At 41.3% G+C, this 22,952-nt stretch overlaps 1 protein-coding gene across 2 annotated transcripts in view; it reads left to right on the forward strand.

The window, feature by feature from the left end:
- npr2 (natriuretic peptide receptor 2) overlaps positions 1-22,952 on the forward strand; it is a 49,598-nt gene that overhangs the window by 20,304 nt on the left and 6,342 nt on the right. The window contains exons 8-17 of one of the 2 annotated variants that reach the window (XM_071534072.1): positions 3,666-3,786; positions 5,616-5,690; positions 6,839-6,916; positions 10,581-10,685; positions 11,939-12,010; positions 12,780-12,939; positions 13,085-13,240; positions 16,015-16,183; positions 20,595-20,741; positions 22,092-22,215. In XM_071534072.1, coding sequence (XP_071390173.1) covers positions 3,666-3,786; positions 5,616-5,690; positions 6,839-6,916; positions 10,581-10,685; positions 11,939-12,010; positions 12,780-12,939; positions 13,085-13,240; positions 16,015-16,183; positions 20,595-20,741; positions 22,092-22,215 — 1,207 coding nt within the window. Of the gene's footprint in view, positions 1-3,665; positions 3,787-5,615; positions 5,691-6,838; positions 6,917-10,580; positions 10,686-11,938; positions 12,011-12,779; positions 12,940-13,084; positions 13,241-16,014; positions 16,184-20,594; positions 20,742-22,091; positions 22,218-22,952 lie in introns of those variants that run through there. The other variant, XM_071534074.1, reaches the window with a different exon arrangement.

Below are 22,952 nucleotides of genomic sequence, written 5' to 3' on the forward strand. Positions count from 1 at the left end.
ACTGTGCTTAGCGTTCAGCTGTAAAAGCAAATTCATTTGAAATTATGATCGTGCCCCAGAGTATCAGATCGGGCCTCATTTAATTATGCAAATAGTTAATCATGTACGCCCCAAGCAATTACTAAGCTACTGGAAGGATTGCTAAATTCTGGTTAATGTCATGGATAAATCTGCATGTAATAAGATAAAATTGATGTTTCTATTTTTCCTCTTTCATCGGTCTTGAAGGCAGCACATTAGCCTCATGTATGACGGCTGGGTTCACACAGAGCTACTGTAAACACAACACTAACAACATGAGTCATCGCTTGAAATGTGTCTAAACCTAGCTCTGTAACAGTGTGCATTACCAATGAAAACATACTGATTTTGAAGCAAAGAGGAGCTGTTTTATACAGCGTTACACGCAGCTCTCACTAACAAATCATACCAGTAATCTTGATTAATTTTTCTAATACTGACTATTAACACAAAAAAGTGTTAATCACCAGCCAATCAGAGTGGATTTTGATCAGAGGAATAATTGAAGAAAGACGGAGGAGCAGCTGTCCACCCGAGGTAAAATCACTAAACCTGAATTCAGTTGATCATGTTCAATATCAAAATAAGTAAAAGCTAAATAGATGCAGAGTGTGCGCTTCATTCTGAAACCTCTTAACGTCTTCTGTTCTGTTCTGCAGGTCTCGCTTCATGAAGCACAGCGGGGACAGACCTGTTTACTGACTAGCTAGCTAGTTCTCCTGAAGTCTTGGTTGGTAAGTTTTGTGAAATGTATTCTTCTTTTCTTAGAGCTCTCTTGAACCCTTTTCACCTCATTAAAACAAGCATCTGTTTCTGTTATGGGAACCCAACAGACAAATCTCTGTGACACATTTTGGGTCCTGACTCTTACTTTTGCAAACTCTGCTCTAGTCTGATGCTTGTCTCAATGGTATATTTTTAGATTCACCATTTAGACAAATGAGAGTTTTAAATATTGAAAGTTATTTTTCACATTTTATCTTCAAAAAGTCAGATTTTCAGGAATTTAGAGGAACAGATTTGCAGATTGTTGAACATGCATTTTTTTTTTATTATTGTAATTTTTTTGTCTTTTTGTCTTCTGACCTGTTCAAGTGAAAGCATGAAATACACCAACACTGGAAGTTTGATTTTTTTTCTGTTTTTCTTTTCTGCCTGATACCAACACCTAATAAATATCCTTCCTGTCTTACCAGAAACAAATGGAGAATTGCTGATGGACAACAGCGGACAGCAGATCTATACCAGCCGTCATAAAGATCTCCAAACTGTTGAGAAGCCTCCATGTTTAGTACTAGATCTACAAAGAGATAACTGAAACGCCACTGAACATGAACATTTTGGACTTTTGCCACTGTCGATAGTTATTCTCAGCAGATCAGCCGACTCTTGTATAGCAAAATGAATCAATCTGTGATGGACTGAGGTAGGCCTTTACTGCATAATTTGTATTGGTATATTTTTTTATAAGAAATGTGAGGATAGTTGGATAATTTGGTAACAGGTTGCATTTGAGACTTGGCATGATATGAAGAGCAACTGCTGCTTATGTAAAATGTAATGAAATAGTCAAATTTGGTGAGATAGTAAATCATTAAAAAGCAGTCTATGTGTTGAAATGTCTGTTTCTTTGTTTTGCGTTGTGGGCAAACATGTAACCCTGATTGTGCTGACACAGAATAACACTTACTGGTTTTCACATTTCAAAGAGCGGCTTTCTTTCATATCTTCCCGCAGCACTCAATTGATTTAACCTCTTGGACGGTCGGCCTTTCTCAGTTGGTTTTGGAGTCTGGTCTGCAGCAGTGAGAGGGGATGTTGAGCAGAGCAGTGGCTCTGTTGTTTTAATGGAGGGGTTGGTCCAGCAGAGGTATTCACATATGGGATTTATGAAACAATAGACCCAGTGTGGAGCCCCACACTTTACTCCTCTGGCTGCCAGAGGTCTCTAAACGAGGGTCTTTAAATAGAAAAATACCTTTTTTTTTTTTTTTTTTTAGGATGGGGGGGTTGGAGGGCACCGGTGGTTTAATGGTGTTTCCTGCCCTCAAAATGGTTGTGCAGCGCTCACCAGCCATGATGTGACATTTCCATGCTTGCACACAGGCTCGGTCCGGAGTATTTGTAGACACAAACAAGTATTAAGATCCTGCAGAAGTTGTGGGACTGTCAGGCTACACAATCTGTCCTGGCGAAGGAAAAAAAATGTGCCACTTTTGGGGCCAACTAGGGTGGTTCGGCGAAAGGGTAAAACACGGTAATATGCAAACGCTGCAATAATTTCCTGCAGCCATCTGGAAGTGTTTTACACCTTTTAGATTGGGTTGGAATGTGTGGGCTCTGCTCTTTTTTCACTTTAAAAGTGTTTCAGACTAAAAATGAATTTCCTCTCAGAAAACTTGTTCAAGTGTTCAAAAACTCTGTACTGTGCTTTAGGAAAATCATTTTATTTTTAAAAGCCTTTTTTCTTTGCTGTAAATCAGTGAATGTTAAAAAAAACAGCAGTTCCTCTGAGATCTGCACCAGATGTGTTGATTCACTGGAATGCTTCTTCCCCCTTGGCTCACTGTTTGCCAGTTTGACTGCCGTTTAAAAATAACACTCAAAACATGTCAAAAATATCACTGACATGAAAATTGCTAGATAGATTTATTAATTTGGTCACGCTGTGTAGACATTTGGGGGTTGCAGCTACGGGGCGGTCTCCATACGTTCATTTGTTTGTTCATCTGTCCGTCACACGCGATATCACAGACGCCGCAGACCGGATTTTGGCAAAACTTTCGGGGAACGATGCATCTCACTGCAGTGTTACGGCGTTTTCAAAATGATGCTGACTTGGCCAAGCGGGGCGCTAGAATTAAAGGCCAAAACAAGGTGACATATTTGTTACTAATTGGCTCACAGGGGGGAACAACATGTTGACTGTTGTCTTGCTTATATTAGGATTTAATTGAAAGAACCTTTTCATCAGTATTATATAAATATTCACCTACAAAATTGGTTTACCATTTCACCACAGTTCAGTTAAGGAACATGGACACTTGAAGTAAACATCTGATAAATCACACATACACACACACACACACACACATGCAAGCACACACATGCGTGTGCAAAGGCTGAACGCAAAGCATTCTATAATCAGATTTGAGAGGAGTATCTCAGGAAATACCACTGGGAAAGATGACGATCTAAAATAATTGTGCGTGAATGGAACAATTAGCTATTTTATGCAATTGGTCAGATCAAATCTGTATTGTTTTCAAATCAGACCTCATACACCTATCGTTCAAAACAAAACGTTACGTCTCATGCGTATCTGATAACCATACTCTGTGTGTATTATTCAGAGGTGAGTGGACGGTTCACCGCAGCTCTCAAGGATTTTTATTTGCCTTAGTTTTTGCAGTTACAGATAAGAGCAATATGAGAAAGAAACCACTGCACATCATAAATTGGTGTTCAAACTCACTGCGATCACAAGTATGTGGGAAACACATTAGCTGACTATACCATCAGGACCCTCCCCTCCTCCCATCCCCCTGCTTCCCCAGACCCATACATTTTATAAGACTCTTTTTTCTCTCTGTTCTTTTTTCTGTTATCCTTATTGATTTCACCACCTGGTTTTCCTTTTGAAGGAAACTGAAGCTGGAGAAGGAGCTGGCTGGAATGCTGTGGAGGATACGGTGGGAGGACCTTCAGTTCGAGAGCCCCAACAAATACCACAAACGAGCCGGCAGCCGGCTCACCCTCTCACAGGTACAGCTTTCTGAAATTCTCCTGTGAAGTTTAGCACTGCAAAAAATCAGTCATTTATATCATAATTTTCTTAAAACAAGTGAAAAAATCTGACAGTGGGATTAGATCATTTAAATTGTTTCCAATGCAAATCCAACTTGTTTCAAAACGTTTGTAGAATCAAGTGTCATTTTCTTCATAGTAGTGCAGTGATCTGCCTTAATCTGATTTAATTCAAGATATTGACACTCATTTCTAGAAAACTCCTCAAACAAGTTGGATTTGCACTGTAAACAAGTGAAATTATCTAATCCCATTGTCAGATTTTTTCACTTGTTTTAAGAAAATTACGATTCTAGGACTCAATAATAGACTAAATGACTTCTTAAGATGTAGATTTTTAGCAGTGAGTGTTCAAGTACTTGCACAATGATGATACACAGAAAGAAGACAAACGGCAATACAGATTGTGCAGGTGAAACAAACAAATCCCAAGGAGCTTTTGAGAGTTTAAAAAAGAAAAAAACAAACTGTTACACCTACATTTATTGGTGGTTCAGGATGATCTCATATTCTGCTGGCAGCCCCCCAACGTTTCTTCATAATTCTGAGCTTTATATCGTCTTTTATTCCGTCAGTAGTGCTGGCGCGGCCTTGAGTGTGTGATTAAGAAGTTGTTGTTTTTCTGGCAGGTTACAGTGGCATCTTTGCCAATGGGAAAGACTCAACACAGGGTCTACAGTACCATGGCTTTCATTCATGCTCCAGCACTAGGAGCGATTATCAGTCTCTCTGGTGCCGCTCGTGACGTCATCGCTGTAAAACGGCACCCACCAGGAATCAAAATCTCTAATTTTAAATGTTCAGAGTTCGGAGTTACACCCTGATGTCTGCGTACTGCTGAGCTGCGTGTTTAAAATGCAGTACATGCTTTTTCACAGAAACGGCAAAGATGAAGAAGCAATGAAGGAAGGAAAGAGAGAGAGAGAGAGAGAGAGAGAGAAAGAGAGAGAGAGAGTATGTCCAAATCCTTTGTTAGTTTACACATTCCTGAAAGCCTTCCCAGTGGTTTATTGAAGGTGGCTGGGCTTGCGGTGGCAGACACATATTAAATGATTGTTAAAATAAGCCCCAGTCTGGCCCGGCTCCCTACATATATAATACCTCATCACGTTCTCCAAGTATCAGGTTCTGTTGTCTGAGGACTAATGCGTCTCCTTTTGGGTTGTATTTCAACGCACATACGCACATACACACTCACACACACACGTGCAAGCGTTCATGCAAGCATTCATGCAAGCTACACACACGTGCAAGCATTCACCAGAGCACATGCACACACACCTTTTTCATTACTGGTTTTCAGCCCAATTCCAGGGATAATACTGTGGAAAACACAGTAATTTTCCAGACCAATGTATTTTCCAGTGTGCCATGTGTTGCCAATATTTGCATTCTATACAAATGTGTAGTCACTCGCTGCTGACTGTCTGTATGCAGAGCGCCCACTTGATTTTTATTCACTTTGTGTGCACTGCAGACATTTGCCCAAGGACTCTATTTGGTATTATGAAAACATTTTCTCAAACATGGGTGAAAGGCAAATCCGCGGCACACAGACAAAGCTGCTAATGGATAAATTGCATGGAAAACGTCAATGAATGAAGCTTTTGCAACTGTGTGTTTAAAAGAAAGAGTGTGTCCTGTGTGTCGCGGCGAGGTGAAATGAACAAAGTGAAATGACTGCCTGAACTGACCAAGACTTAATCCCCTCTGCTCATCTCTCTTAGCTCTCATCCACTCGTAGCTGTTACTGGCATTATTCTTACTACTCCTTGCACCTTTTCCAGAGAGGTTCCAGCTACGGCTCCTTGATAACTGCCCATGGAAAATATCAGCTATTTGCAAAAACTGGCTATTTTAAGGTAAGGCTTAGTGAGTTCTGACATTTTCAACTCCTGCGCACTCCTTTTCCACCCACACATGTGCACACTCGCAGAGAAAGCCGAGGAGCTGGAGAGGAGAGAGAGAGGGAGAGAGGGAGGGAGAGAGAGAGGGAGAGAGAGCGTGTGGGCGAATTTAGCTAGTTGGTTTTAATGTGAGCCGCAGAGTGCGTCACTTTTCTTTTTTTTTTTTTTTTTAAACACTCCCCCACCACCCAGTCTGGACATGACCATCAACTTGTTGCTGTTGTTAATTTATCTCCTTAATAAGATGGAGGAGGTGTGAGGAAATGTGACAAAAGACGCTCCTGGATAATGAGATACCTCTCATGTCTTTGTGTTGTTAGCGGCACGATGCACTTTTTTTATATAAATGCTGATGTCACGCTACAGTTTGCATGCCTCATGGAGCATCTGAGGTATCGCACAAACTGCCTTTTGCCTTCTTGAATTCAGTACAGGCTACAGGTGCTCAAATCAAAAACCGAAGTACGTCAGAGTGAGATGCAAGGGCCTTGAAAAATTGTAAAAAAAAAAAAACAAAACAGAAAAATAGCCCAACATTCTCCTACATTTAGTGAACTTCATTCAAAATGATGCTGACTTCATTCAGCAGTTGCAATGTAGATATTTCTGCCTTCATCGGCTGCTAACGAAGGCTGTGAATCATAAATAAAGATAAAGTTCCCACACACATGAAGTTGCGTCGAGTTGCACGAGTTTTTACAGTTGCTACCAGTAACGTACTGTACCAATCAGTCTTTCATGTCTGCGGCTCTGTGGAATTCACCTCCCTTCTCTCTCTCCTCTGTGTGGATTTACCGATCCTCGCATATCAAAGTGACAGATACGATTCTTCATCTGCAAATAGGCCCCATATGTACCTGCAGGCTATACTGCAAGCTGCTTCATTTGAACCCTCTTGTTTCTGCCTTCATTTCCACGGCCTTTGACTGTGCTTTGATGAAATATGACTCACATGAGTCAATATGTTTTTAGACTTTATTTACATTTAGTCTCTAGGCGTCCATGTTATGCTCTCATGTTCTTCTTCCCGTATAATGAAAAGCCCTGTATGAACTGAACTCCAGATCGGAGCTGTCACTCACACTCATCTCTCTCTCTCACAGGGAAACCTGGTGGCCATCAAGCATGTCAACAAGAAGAGGATAGAGCTGACCAGACAAGTTTTGTTTGAACTCAAACATGTAAGTGTTCATTAATACCCTTATATTTTACTGTTTTGAAGGTTTGGTTTAATTAATTTATGTTTCAGTTCAATCCTACATCCCCTATTTTCTGAGTCGGTCCAATCTATTTTCTTAATTTCTCCTCTTTTTCTTTTGAATCTTAATCAGAATCAGTGTCACTTTATTTGCCAAAGACAATACATGTTGTGTGAATTTGTCTTGTTGGCAGTGATGCACATCATGCATAACAACAACACACACACACACACACAATTCACATGGTGCTTACTGACAAGTAGTCAGTAAGCACAGCAGGGCTTCACATACTGTGCAAAAGAACAGTTCAAGACAGAGGTGGGGACTCGAGTCACATGACTTGGACTTCAGTCAGACTTGAGTCACAATTGTAATTGCTTGAGACTTGACTTGATGCACGAAGAGAAGACTTGAGACTTGACTTGGGTTCTGCTGACTTGGGACTTGACTTTGACTTGTAGTTTGACAACTTGAAAAAGTACAGTATGAAGAGTATGAACTTTGTGACCGGGATTCATCCGACCACATATTCCCTATAGGTTAAAGGATAATACTGGTGTTTTTTTTATAAGTTTGTGACCAATCTTCCAGGTTTCCCCTCTACTTTCCATTATTCCTGGTGTGTCTGCACACAGTCAGCATAGTTGGAGATATCAGGGCATTTTGCTGCCATTCATTCTTGTACAGTATAAAAAACAACTTCCGCAGACTTGAAAATTGCCAGAGTCAGATAATCCATCACAGTAAACATTAATTTGGTTGTGTCAGAGTTTCTGTTTTATTTCATTTCATAGTTGAGTGTTTTTATATCAGTGTGCGCATTACGTTCCGCCCTACTTATTGTTTTTTTAAAGGTTTTATTTTGGCATTTTTTGCCTTTATTAGACAGCTGAAAGTGGAGAGAAATGGGAAAGACTGGGGCAGAGAGAGAGGGGGATGACATGGGACAAAGGCCCTGGGCTGGATTCAAACCCGGGACGTTGCGGCCACATGGTGCGCGCCTTAGACCACTGAGCCACCATGACACCTTCACACTCTGCTTACTGTCAATCAAGAATGAAGAAGAAGAAATGGAAGTCTCTACCAGGAAATAATCCCTCAAAAATCCCTCAAGGTCCAGTCTAATTTCAAGCTAGGTTTGACACTGTAAAGGTTGTATTTTAAAAACAACGAAAAACAAGTAAATGTTAAAAAAAAAAATCTAATTACTTACAGCGTGCATTGAAAAATGATTGGGGGAAGTCTAAATAGATGCACATGGGCTGTAACTCAAACCTGCTTTCTCCTTTAAATCAGGGGTGGAGGGGTTAAAACACATATTTACAAACATATTTACACATATTTTAAATTTACAGATTTTCACAATACACAGCAGATACAGCAGGTAAAGCAGATACAGAAATACATGCAACATCCTACAGCTGTGTGCATTCATGTTGACTGGATACCTGCTGTGCCTCCAGTTCTCGATTTTTTTCACAAGAAGGAACCAAAAATAGACAGCTGCAGTTGGCCATGGACCCCCATCTGAGAAAACTGTGGCTAGTTGCTTGTTTCAAGCCAAGAGACACTGAAGGCCTTGGGGGTGAATTGGAAAAAACACTCCATCCTTAACACGTTGTATTCATTAAATCATGTATATTGACTCTTAAAATCTTCAAAAACAAGGGGAAAATTGCCAAAGTGTTCACATAATTTCACTTGTTTCCAGAGCAGCTCAACTTCAAGATTTTTCTTCAAACAGGTGAGAGACTTTCAAATAAGGCCCATCACTCTATTAAGAAAGAAGAAGGCTCTTAAGAAAATTCTTCAAAGAAGTTGAGTTGCAGTGGAAAAAGGAAAAAAGGGAAATTATCTCATCCCAAATACATTGTTTCACTTACTTAAAAAAAAAGTCAGTTTTTCTCTGACTGAATAGAAAAGTAAATGACTTTTTAAAGCGGGCCTTACTTGCCGGATGTGGGAACTGGCTCATTATCAGCATGTTCAAAGGCGGGCCGCTAACCGCTGCCACTGCAGGATATCGCTGATTACCTCAAACATGTGCTCGCAGCAAAGAGTTAACTTCCTCACAGAGCCTCTTCAACATTAGCAACAACAGCTGTTGATGAAAAGGTTCCTTCTTCAGTCGGGGAAATTGGCATTCACGAGAGAGTGATAAGGAAGAAGGAGGAAAAGCATCCGCACAATTTATGTGGCTTAGTGATGGAAACAGAGGGAAACCCAGAAACTCAGGAATTACATCAGCGCTCATGGACAAGATGGACGCTCATGGAGAAGATGTTTGGCCATTCTTTAGGCCTTTCTTTACTTCGCTCCCTCAGTATCTCTCTTGTATTCTATCTCTCCATCTCCTTCTCTCTTTCTCACACACAAACTCTCCCTCTCTCTCTCTCTCTGGTTTGCTCCCTTCGTGTGAGTTGCGGCCCGTTGCGGCGGAGGGGAGCAGTGTGGGCCTAGATGCCTCTGTGGCCTCTCGGTCGGTCGGTCGGTCGGTCGGCAGGCACACACAGGAGAGAGAGAGAGAGAGAGAGAGAGAGAGAGAGAGAGAGACAGCCGTCTGAGCTGCCAGCTTCTCAGACGCCCCGGGGGCCTGATCGGCTGTCAGGCCACAGCTCATGAAAAAGCCAACCAGATGGGGAAGAGATGGGCCTGCCAATGGAAACTTAACCACTTGTCTTCCAGCAGCCTCTCCTCCTCCTCCTCCTCCTCATCCCCCGCTTGCCCCTTCCCCTTTCTCGTCCTCTCCTCCTCCCCCCTCTGTGCTCCTCCCTTCCTCACCAGCGTTCAGCAGGGGAAATTATATAGGCCAAAGGGTAGGCTAACTTCTCCTGAGCTGTGAAACAGGAGCGAGTAGCTCCCTGGTTCTGGTGTGAGAGCAGCTGTCACTCACCTCCGCTCTTCTGTGAAATGAAAACAAAACAGGACTGTTGAAATTATGAACACTGTTTTTGGAAGTTTCACGCTGGCTACAGAGAGATTTTTTTATTTTGCGTTGCCTCCTGTCAGTCCTCATATGCATTGGTAAATGTGTGTGGAAGGGATCCATATAACCTGTTTCTGTAAGAGAAAATAGTATTTCTTTTTTTGTGCATTTTCATCAAACGGAGCCCGTCAATAAACAAACTCAGCCATGTTGTCTCTCCATAACAAGCGCGAGCATCTCTTTTTTTATTCGACACGATTCATTTTTTTGGAAGACGTCTAGGGTCGTAAAAACAGAGCGAGGAATTAGTGATCGTTTTCCATGTAGTGAATTTTTACACGTTTCGCCCCGCTCCCGCTCTGATATTACTGCTAGTACATCCTCTCAACACCTCAAGGTTTTTTTCACCCACTGTAGCTCCTCAGTACACTGGCTCATTCATAACCTCCAAGGGCAATTTATTCACATGCACATGTTTCAACTAGGTGCCCTATGCAGGAATGCTTCTCAACACGTAGAAAAGACACTGTGCCAGCTAGCCTACTGTAAATAGACTATTCTGATGAACTGCTGGCAGCATATTTTAAAACTTTTTATATAAATGAACCATCAGTCCTCTCCTTCTTCTGGTTCCATGGGGGTTTTTTTGGGGGGAGGGGGGATGTAATGTTGGAAAGATTTACACTCACGGCGGCGATGTGTTTGTGTGGTTATTTTCAGATGAGAGACGTTCAGTTCAACCATCTCACCAGGTTCATTGGGGCCTGCATTGATCCTCCGAACATCTGCATTGTAACAGAATATTGTCCCAGAGGCAGTCTTCAGGTAACGCATGGACATACATGTATACTTCCTTAGTGTATGCATTGACTTGTTGTTGTTGTTGTTGTTGTTGTTTCGCCAAAGATAGTTTTTTTAATCATTGAATAAAAAATGCCTAACATATGCTGTTTGATGGACACTTTTGATCCAAAAAGCACTGCACTGCCATGAGAGTGAACAGTTTTAGCATGGATGGCCCCAGTGGGAATCAAACCGCTATTCCTGGAACTATGCTGAGATAAACACGCACCAGCTGAAATCCCTTTATTTAGTCCACAAGAAACACTGCAAAAAACCTCCATCTTACAAGTCATTTAGTCTCATATTCAACCTTCAAATCTTATTTTTCTTAAGGAAAATTCTGCCAGTGAGGTGAGATAACTCCAATTGTTTCCAATGCAGTTTCACTTGTTTCAGGAATTTTCTAGAAATATATCTTAGTCAGAATAAGGCAGATCACTGCATTACTATCAAGAAAATGACACTTGATTCTACAAAAAATTCTCTAAACAATTGAATTTGCATTGGAAACAAATGAAATTATCGAACCCCACTGGCAGATCTTTTCACTGGTTTTAAGAAAATTACGATTCAAAAACAGACTAAATTACTTCTTAAAGTGGAGATTTTTTGCAACTTTCTGCATGTGAGGACCTAAGATATTTTAGTTTTTGTCTGAAGTACTAGGACCGCTTGACGTGCGACCTTTCCGATTTGGCATTTCCCGAACGCACTGAGAAATACATGATGCATTGAGAAAACTTGTTCTGGGCCCGTCCCGCGCGCTCCCGACATGCCAGCAGCTCCTTAATTGCCAAAAAAGGAAGAGCTGGAAAACTCAGGGAAACTCAGTCATGGAGTTTATCACTCACACTTGCAGAAAAGTATTTCTGCGTAAATGACAGATAGTGGTACTTGATGCGATGTAGCTGGACGACAGCCGGGATTCAGGTTCCAGTAAGTGGCTCGCCGCAGGCCTTTTTGGGTCATTAGTTTCTGTCCTTGATGTTAGCCTGCAGGGTCGAGTTACAGGGGCACATATAACCCCGAGGATGATAAAGAATATATGATATGTGGCCTGAAGGTGCTAATTAGTCTAAAAAATGTTAAGGGAGAATACTTTATCTGTGGGCTTTCTTTGCTGAGAATCCCCTAGAAGTTAAAATTATATTTCAGAAATGGTTATGCAATTTTTTAATATCTCTAAAAAGAGTTTGGTCCTCTGTGTTTGAGTTGTTTCGTGTTTGTTTTTCCAGGACATTTTGGAGAATGAGAGCATCAACCTGGACTGGATGTTCCGCTACTCGCTGATCAATGATATAGTGAAGGTATGTGGGGGTCGGATCGAAGGGGTCATAAACAAAGACTGATGGTCAAAGGCAGGACGTTACTGCGTCTGTGGAAGGGAAACAGTTATCGATCTGCATGATGTAAAAAGAAAAGGTCACATCTCAACCTTAAATTAGATGCTTTCACATAAACTTCAAACTGTATTTAGGTTGTTATTGGTTCACATGGACAGTTTGTGAGAGAGTGTGTGTGCCAGAGAAAGAGAGCGAGAAGGACCACCATGCATAGTTTTGGCATAGTATATTGTATAAAACTACATATTGGCATCATAAAGTGTAAAGTATGGCCTAAATGTAGGACAGAAACATAATCATAAACTTACAAGAAATTTCCTTCCACTTAATCAAAACTAATCATGGATGTATTTTAGAAAATTATTTTTAATCCCCCCCTAACAAAGGGGCTTTTTGTCAGCAGATCAGAGTCTTGGACAGATGCTATATTTAACTACATGCATGACAAAGCCCTCCTACTAAATTGCTCTTTGACTCACCGTTTCCACAAAATATTGAACATGAGTGCATTCAGTACCCAGTGTTCCCCAAAGGAATTAAAAATAATTTCACAGGAATTCCCCCGTGAAAGCGCCGTCCTTGAAACTCGGCCCCTTTCAAAACCGCTCAGCATACATCCATTTGTCAAACCGTATTATTTCCATATGGCCGGATTTGTGTATTTTCATGTATGATTTGCCATAGGAAAAAACGAACACCCCTTAATGCTTCATTTGACGCTCCTCTCCACCAGGGAATGAACTATCTCCACAACAGCTACATTGGCTGCCATGGAAATCTGAAGTCATCTAATTGCGTGGTGGACAGTCGATTTGTTTTGAAAATCACGGATTATGGCTTGGCCAGCTTCCGCTCGTCCTGCGAAAACGATGACTCGCACGCACTCTATGCAAGTAAGTCACGTTCATCCTGTTGGTGTGGCGATCGTCCGGTCGCAGCACTAAGTCTCCTCTCTAGTAGACGTTCAGACCAAGGAGGACATGTTGTCAGTGTGTCTGTAACTGTCTGTCTGTCTGTCTGACTGCGGCTCATTTGCAGAGAAGCTTTGGACGGCTCCAGAGCAGCTGATATACGACCGCCATCCCCCTCAAGGGACGCAGAAGGGAGATGTGTACAGTTTTGGCATAATACTCCAGGAAATAGCCTTGAGGAATGGACCTTTCTATGTGGACGGCATGGACCTGAGCCCCAAAGGTAAACACTACTGTCTTTTATGGGCCTCAGGAAGCCCAGATGACTGCTAATGTGGATCCTTTAAATTACCAAACAAACAGCAAACCCTTGATATAAAAAACATGCATTTGTGCAGACAAAAGCCTATGAAATCAAGCAATATAAACAATGGACTCATCAATGTAGACAGGTGAAAAGACACAATTAGTGCTTATTCACTGATTCACAAACAAAACCCATATTTCTATCATGTTTATCTAGTAAAAAATGATCTTATTTGGGGTGTAAGTTCGATATTATTAGGCCTCTTTATTGAGCAAGTTATTTCTGAGGAACGAGTGAAAAGTTCCATTTCATCGTTTTTTCACAGAGGTAGAAAAGAGTATAGCCCACATACTAGGACCTTCATTCATACCATTTGTATTCATAACATTTCGAAGTAGATCTACATTGTGGCCCTGCACCCATCTATACATGTGTAAAACACGTGTCCCCCAGATGTCGAAGCTAGTTGGAGTCAGACGTCTGACAAAATCAACATATCTGACATCCGGGCTTCGACAAACCACAAGGGCATAAACATCTCATAGCTATGAAGAGTTACAGGGTCCAAACAAAGCGTAGGAAAGCAAAATGATAAAGAATACAATGTAAAAGGTTAGCCATTCAATATGCATGTGTTCTTATATGACCACTTAATCCAAGAAAAAAATGTATCTTAAATGGCCAAGGTAAAGCTTTATTAGCTGAAGATGCTGCAAGTAGATTTTTACTTATTATTTTGAAGAAAGATTCAATAGTTCCCAATGTAAAAAGCAGGCCCAGTGAAGTGTTTCAGACTTTTATGTGCTCCACTCTGATGGTCCTTGGGCCCAATTCCTTCTGATTTGTAAGTTATGCTTCAAAAGCAGCAACAAGAGACAATGACATATAAGACATATACAGTATATCTTATATAGCATCATATATCATATATATAAGACATGGTTGGTATCTTGTTAGTTTTGCAATGGACTAAACCAATGGTTCTCAATGTGGGGCCTGGGGACCATCAGGGGTCCTGGAGAGGGTTCCAGGGGGTCCACAGCAAATTGATGGATTGTTAAACCATTCATTTGTTTACAACAAGTTAACACAATTAGAAAATGTAGAGAATCACTATTTTGATCATAGTTTCACTGTTATCTCTCCACATACAATACAGGCAGTCATGGGAGTCAAAATCATATCTAACAATAAAAATATTCTTAGATGTGGGTCAGAGAGACAAAATCTCATTAAATGGGGGTCTGTGGCCCTAATGTATACGAAATTAGGGGTCCTTGATATGAAAAAGGTTCAGAATCACTGAACTAAACAATGGAAATTCCTGAAGTTGTGTCTCCACTGACACTTTGGACTGTTTACTACTAAGACTTACTGACCATTGTGATTTTACCACTTCCTTCGCCCTGACGATTTCCCCTTTACCGCTGCCACTCCAACTAAGAGACAGCAAGACAATCAAGCGAAGCAATTTAGCATCAGGAGTTCAGAGTTACAGCCCTAAAAAGCGGATGGATAAAAACCTCCTGGGGTGCAGCTCTGTTTGCCACTACTGCTGGGCGCGATGACTTTCATTAGCCCTTTATTCACAGTCACACTACACACTGATTGTACAAGTGGCTGCCGCTTATCGACAGCCACTCTCGTTCCGAGTCGAGTGAAAGCCCGCACCTGTTTTGCTGCGTCCTAATTAGTGTGAGAATCAGGGCTGTGATTATGATTTTCTGGTTCAAGATAAAGTTAGCGTCCTCTAACTTCTTGCTTTTAGGGACATTTTAATAAAAGAAAAGAAGAAGAAGAAGAATTTTTGGAAAGGACTCACAAACTTATAGTGCTGTGATAAATTGATCAAAAAGGAACAATCAGCAACACCAAAAGGCTTGCTCTGCTGACTGCATTCATTAATTAATTATTCCAGTAGAAATAGCACAAGACTGTGCAACAGTAATAATGGTAAAAGAATACCAATAAACACACAAATAATACTGTAGATTTGAAAGTCAACAGTTCAGCGATCAAAAAGCATTAAGCAGAAACCATCCTGGAGTCTCAACAGAGAAATGAGCAGTGCTACGTTAGCATAATGAGAGCAATAACAAGTTATTAGTCAAATACAAGTTCAATTAAATGATTTTTTCAGCCGTGTAAGATGTGTAAATGTAGGCTAGCGATGAAGTGCACATTCACCGGCCCAGTTCAAGGGAAATTCGTTGTCTACAACCGGACTTCACATATACAAAGCGAAAAACAGCGTGCTCAATTCCCAGAAAAGAATTCAGTCAGTGCCCGGTTCAAAACATCAGGGGAAACCATCAAGGAAAACAACAGGAAATCCTGCACTCTGACTAATCTTTTTAACAATTTGCTTATAAAGCTTTCATCGGCGGCACGTCAGCCGAAAAAGTCCGTTGACATACTGCCCAAATAACTTGTTAGCGATTAGTCAGCGAGAATGCTGGTTGGACTGGAGACTATTTATAGGCGTTCATGTCCAAGCAGAGTGGCAGACAGTATGGCTGCAGCTGTATTGGAAAGCTCAGTGAGTGACAGTGCATCGCAATGGTCCAGAGTATCATGAGGGAGTTGCGTGCTGAACAGAATGAGATGCATGAACCACTTCTGACACACACACACACACACACACACTTAAACTCCATTTCCCACTCCACACACTCTCACTCACTCTCGACCACACTCTCTCTGCTTCTCTCTCTCTCTCTCTCTCTCTCTCTCTCTCCTCTCCACCGCAGAGATCGTGCAGAAGGTGCGTAACGGGCAGCGGCCGTACTTTCGCCCCACGACGGACAACAGCTGCCACTGCGAGGAGCTGACCTTCCTGATGGAGGGCTGCTGGGCGGAGGATCCCGCCGAGAGGCCCGACTTCGGACACATCAAGATCTACATCACCAAACTCAACAAGTGAGCTCCGCCTAGAACCCGTTTCACGTCACTGTACTTCATTATTCAGTCTGAAAATGTCATCATTCCGTAAACGATTTTTTTAGTAGGCGCTGGACACTCAGTACAGCAGCTGTGTTTTCTAATATCAATTAACTTAACAATTGAGCACCTTTAATTCCTCATTAATTAACATTTTTCTGCACTTTAGTGTTTACTCTGAACACAGCATCCCCGAGGCCATCGAACTGAGTTCAATAGAGACTGCTTCTTCCACAACTATTAGTATTTTCATCACCACACTCAACCAGTGAACACTGTGTAACCCCGTTGTTCCTATGACTGCCATGAAGTTGATGAGTTTAGGGGATTCAAAAAGGGAAACAGGAAGAGAAGCATGTTCTGGAAATCACTAAGACAATTTTAGATAAAAGGCTGTTTGTAATTCCTGACAGGCAGCTCTTGACAGGAAGTGTTCTTTGCTGTGTGTGTGCATGCATGTGTGTGTGAGAGAGAGCGAGCGAGAGAGAGAGAGGGGAGGAGGGGAGTGTGAGTCCATGTTTCTGGTATTGTTTTCAATAAACCCATGAATCATTCATATGCATATTTTTGTTCTGAGTTTTTTGTCTATGCAGGAAGGCAGGCTGCATGTTTTCCCCAGAGTAGGGCCGCTCTGTCAGAAAGAGTTACTGTATGTGGCAACCCTGCTGATGTGAAATGACAGTCACACACACACACACACACACACACACACACACACACACACACACACACACACACACACACACACACACACAAACACACATAAACAATTTATAGCACCAAAAAAATAGAGCTGTTTGGCAGACTATAGAATCTGGTATAAGTGTGTTTGTACTTGTATAATTCTGTTGGTCAGGTGCAGCAAAAACAGGACATACAGATAATACAGCAATCTTTCACACACACACACACACACACACACACACACATACAGGCTCATGCTCATGCTCATGCTCATACATGATGACCATTCCATGTCCATCCCACTTTTTGCCCAACATCTAACTTCTAGATGCATTCAGAAGAGTTTCCCTTTAGACATCAGGCTGATGCATGTTCCAGTTTCCAGAAGTTGTTTTGTTCTGTTGGCCGGTTGCAGTTGAGGTTTCTGTCCCAAGAGTTGTGACATGAAGATCAAAACAGAGGTTGTGGTTCATTATGCTGAATGGCAACTTGGAGCGCTGTCGATGCTCCCAGTCTCTCTTTATGCCTGGTGGAACTACAGAATGGGGCTGGACGATAATTCAGTATTATCATTTATCATATTTCAGTGGAATCATATCGTGATGATATGATGATATTGTGATATCGTGACACACAATTCTGCTGTCTAAATTGATATTGATGAGAACAAGTACATTTTATTTAAAAACTCTGACAAAATACTTTTGTCAAGTGATTCAGAGAGTCTGGTGTTGCTCTAGTCAACAGCTTGTTCTCGCTCTGAGAAACAATCGAGCCAATCAGCGCCTTTGTGGGCGGGACTAAAGTTTGAGCCATTCGTGCAGTGGTCTTTCATTGGCGTTTCAGCAGAATAATATTTGTTGAAATCACCCCCTTCACCAACATATGGTCTTTGCAAAGACGATATTTTTGTCAAAAAACGACCGACATTCTTGGTAAAGTTAGTAAATACGGCCAGCATCAGTGTAACTGAAAATCACATCAGAGCAGCGGGATACGTCAGTCATTGGTGATTGGTTCGGGGAAAATCAACACCACACACACAGAAAACGGCTAACGAGGCGGAAATCTCAGACTGAATAATAGAGTGGGAACCAAATGGCCTTTCAGTCTGAATATCAGTCTAAATCATGATATACATCGATAGCAGAAAAAATCCTTATCATTATCATGATATTGATTTCCACCATATCGCCCAGTACTACTACAGAGTTATTAATTCTTACCAACTTCTTCTTGACAGCCAGATATCTAAAAAGACTGAATTACTATTACAGGCTAAGAAAAATACAATATAGATGTGTTAATTTGGTTCACTAGCAATCTAAAAACAGGTGGTTTGGACGGGAATCCACAAACAGAAAACAAGCGTTTGCTCCACTAACGTGTTTTCTCCTGCCAGCTTGATCTCTCCTCCTGTGTCTCTGTTAGCAGAAGCAAAGTCAATTCAGGATGAGCCCAGTGATGTATAGCTTTCCATTTGCAGAGGCTGGAAGTGGAGAGCGCTCTGTATGATTGATATCCTCAGATGCACTCAAGGATGCTCTGACACCCGGCACGCAAAGTTCCTCCTCTCGCGTACGAAGCCCTTCACCTCAGAAGGCGCCGTGTTAATGCACTCTTTGCCCGTTGTTTTCATTAGGCAAATGTATGTTGTTGACATGACATGACGGATGGGCTGTTATTTTTGGTGTGTGTGTGTGTGTGTGAGCCGGGCTGAAGGGCGGCGGTAACAAGGGGGGTCTTCAGCAGCAAACGGTTCGGTTTAAACCCGCATGCGGAGCTGACACCTCGCTCCACCGTGAATAGCTGACCTCTCACCGCGCAGATGAAGCCGCTCACAGTTTCCCATCACACTTAGGCTACACTGCAGAAAATACTCCTCCGAACAAGGCGTTTAATTTTGTATGCAGCCTTGAAATGTTTCTTTGTGTACAAATCTGTTACATGAGTTTGATTGCTGAATATCTGATTAAGTGCCAGGTCTCTGACTACAACAATTGCTTGGGACTTTGTAAGGTTTGTTTACTTTAAAGTATTTGAAAAAAAGCTTGATAAAAGACTATATGGACAATTCTACATTAACATTATTATGTTTCCAAAACCAGTTTTTCAATGCATTTTCACTTGCTTTTAAAGAATCCTGATATAAGGCACACCACTCCACTTATTGGAGGATAACGTCTCTTGATTCAAGAAAATTCTTGGAGCAAGTTGAGCTGCTTTGAAAACCAACGAGTTATCTAATCCCTCTGGTAGGTTTTTTTTTTTCATTTGCTGTAAGAGAAAGAAGGTTTTAAGACTGAATACGAGATTAAATCACTTGTTGAGATGAGTGTGGAGCCTCTGGCCTTTTCTCATCACCCAGAACTTTCTCAGTTTGTGCGATTACGTTGGGTTGGATGAATGGTGGGAAAACACGGACGTCTGTAGTGTAGTGTGTTACGTTCAGTGCAGAGATACTCATCATTCTCTTTCATGTCTCCCTCTAATGTTTCGTTCTTTTAACTTAAACAACATGTGGGTGTATGTAGGATCTGTGACCCAGAAGAAATATGGCAAAATGCCGAGCATTGATGCTTTTAACCGCCACGGTGGTGGATGACTCACCTTCTTGCTCCATCGGTGTATGTGTGCGTGTGCATGCATGTGTGTGTGTGTTTGTGTGTGCGCATGTGCACACTCGCAGAGTATGAAAATGGAAATCTCCAGAGACACACACATTATACAATATATTATAAAATATATTTGAATTGCTGGGATTGAACCAGTAGGGACTATATTTACCTCCGTCAAGGAGGTTATGTTTTCCGTGCCGTTTGTTTGTTTGTCTGTTTGTTTGTCTGTTAGCAGGATTATGGAAAAAATACTGGCCCGATTTTCATGAAACTTCATGGAAGGGTGTAGCATGGCCCATTAAATTTTGGAGCGGATCCGGATCCGACTCACGAACAAGCAATAATAGCACGAACCTTGGCGGAGGTCTGCGCTCTCCGAGTGCCCTTCTAGTTAGAATTAGAATGATCATATTTTGACATCTGTCATGAACAATACTGCAGAAATGATTTCAAGCTGAAAGAGCTCATCTCTCTTGGTGAGGTTGAATTGTCAGGCTCAGTTTGGAGCCATCTTTGCTTTTTGTCAAGATTTTTGACCCGTTGACAGCTGGTTTGCTATTGGACTTTGGCCTCTTGGAGCGCTGATATACAAAAATGTGACTTTGCACCTACATTTTATTTGACTTTAAATATTTGACTTTGATAAGGTCGTTTTTTGATCGGCAACTTTTATGTTTGTTCTAATGCTGCTTTTTTGACCAAGGTCTTCCGTACAAAAGAGATTTTTAATCCCAACTGAACTTCCTGTTAAATAAGGGGTGGGGGGGTGTGGGACGGTTGTAAAGAAAAAAAAGAACTATAAAATGGATCGTTCCGGCCCTCAACTGAGTCACACGGCCTTTATAAGAAACACACACCTATGACAGATAACAGATAACCTAAATGTCATCTGATAGCCTACTGATACTTGAATTATATTGCTTGATGGAAGAATAACATTTGATTATTATTATTTAATTATTGTTAATTAAAAATGAAAGATTTAAAATCAGTGTAAAGCTTGGCTGCTTGTGGCTTATTGCTTAATTGTACTGTATGTGTGTGTATGTATGTGTGTGTGTGTGTGTGTGTGTGTGTGTTTTCCACAGGGAGGGCAGCACTAGTATTCTCAACAACCTGCTGTCCAGGATGGAGCAGTATGCCAATAACCTGGAGAACCTGGTGGAGGAGCGAACACAAGCCTACCTGGAAGAGAAAAGGAAAGCCGAAAACCTCCTCTACCAAATTTTGCCACAGTAAGACGAATTATAATCATGTTTTTCTTCCACTCTCACTTTTTTTGCACTTCCGCCGAAAGCTTCAAACTCCGATTATCAAACCAGGCAATTAGAGGCGAATGTCACCGGCACGGCTCAATTACACTTTGTCAATTATGTTAAGTTCCTGTGTTAATGAAAGACTCAAAAATCCCTCCTCATATCACGCTTCTTAACAGATACACGTTTCCCCCCTGTGCTATCTCAATGTAGATGAAAGGGAAAAGATAGAGAGGGAGAACAGACAGGCAAACTTCTCATTAAGGAGCCAGGAGAACAGGCAAGATAGCGGTTTTAAGCATTTTGATAACACCACAGTTTGCAAGGGCTCCCTTGACTTCCTAAGCTTTCTCTTTCTCACCAATTTATCCCTCTTTTTTTCTGCTGAAACATCCTCCCTCCCTCCCTCGCTCACAGCCTTCCTGACAGACAGGAGACGGCCTGAGAGAACGGACAGATGTCGATGTGAATTAAGCTAGCTAGCTTCCGTCGCAAAATATTTGCCTTTGGTATTTTTAATTAACAGAAAATTAATGTGGGCATAATTTGTAATGATAAACTCTTACATCTCATTAATTGAACCTGCTAGGCATACTATAATTGTGTTTTTTGAAAGACAAAATTTCAAGCGTTTTAAGGTAGACTTAAGGATGTAACATCATAACCAATGCAAACAGGCAAATATCTTTCAGGGTTAATTCAAAACTTCTGCAATAAAAAAATTAAACTTCTATAAGGAGCGCATTCAGATTCACAATATCGTATGAGGGCCTGCAGATGCTTGTTTGATCTTGTTTTTATTTTATTTTTTTTTTATCATTTGGAGCATATCTTCCTTTGTTTTATGGCTGAAAGATATTGACAAAAAATGTAATTGCAGTTATCTCACAGAATATTGCCATTGCGATTTAAACTGTGATTCATATCATCACAAGTTTTTTTTAGAACTTTTAGAACCCAAATTATTTAAAGAAAAGTGATTTTGTTAAAAAAAAAAAAATAGATGTTAGTGTGCAGAATTTACAGGGTTTGAGTATGATGAAAGGTTTTCACCAGTATTGTACTTGGTTAATGGACCAAAGATTACCTGCAGCTCTAAAACACCTTGTTCAGAAATCCATTTTGGGCGCCTCTCTCTCTTAAGCAATTAATTGCAGCTCTTTGGAAATTGCAGAAGTTCATAGGCCTATTGCATTTTTTTTGGATTAATTGTTCAGCTCTACTTTGTTTCTTGACATGATTTTTTCTGAATGTACCTTAATGGATTCACAGTTTAAGCACATCTCCCTGAACGTCTCCTTGACCGAACCTGTCTCTCTCTGCTCGCAGCTCAGTAGCAGAGCAGCTAAAGCGAGGAGAGACGGTGCAGGCGGAGGCTTTCGACAGCGTCACCATTTACTTCAGCGACATCGTGGGCTTCACGTCCATGTCTGCCGAGAGCACGCCGCTACAGGTACGCATCCTGCAGTCCACTGGGTGATTCACACTCTGCAACTCACTCTGTTTGTCTTGTGGGTATCGCAACTTTTTTTTTCCGTTAATGGGTGAAATGCACCTAAAAGGTTTTGAAGTGAACTTGAAGTAACAGGTTCTCCATTTCATGAAAACCTCCCTCTCCATTATAAGCCGTTTTCCTCGACATATACCAGGATAATGTAATGAGGAGGAAAGCTCTTAAATCATTGGTCGTGTTGCTCATTCTTGCAACAAAAGGGAACACAGCCGCAGTGAATTCACTCACTCTATTCATGCAGAAAAGTATTCACCAGTTTCAAGTCTCTACCTACGGTGTGTCTCATAGTTCCCACAGTAAGTGTTCCCACACACAGGCTACAACTCAAAATAGTACAGTTGTTCGAGGGAGAGTGTGTTGACGCAGAGTTGAGTCACGTAATGCCGTGGCGTTATCTTTATTCTCGATCCCATTGGGAGATTTTAGGGCAATGTGATATGATGAGGATGCCGTGTCACATGTGAAGTGACGGCGAGCGGTCTAACACCTTTAGATGGAAGAGACCGACTCCAAGAATGGTCATTTTCTCTCTCTCCTCGCAGATTCATTCCTACTCTGTTGGAAGTTGTGAGGAGGAACCAAGTGTGCTTCTTAACGAGTCCTGCGGCAGAAATTCACACACTGCAAAAAAATATCCATTGTAATATCTTTCAATCTAGCACAGAGTTTTAAAATCT

Source organism: Centroberyx affinis, unplaced genomic scaffold (assembly GCF_046629955.1).
Source record: "Centroberyx affinis isolate AG114_WGS23_722 - 3 ecotype Tasmania unplaced genomic scaffold, CSIRO-AGI_Caff_v1 ptg002483l_1, whole genome shotgun sequence".
Lineage (NCBI taxonomy): Eukaryota > Metazoa > Chordata > Actinopteri > Beryciformes > Berycidae > Centroberyx > Centroberyx affinis.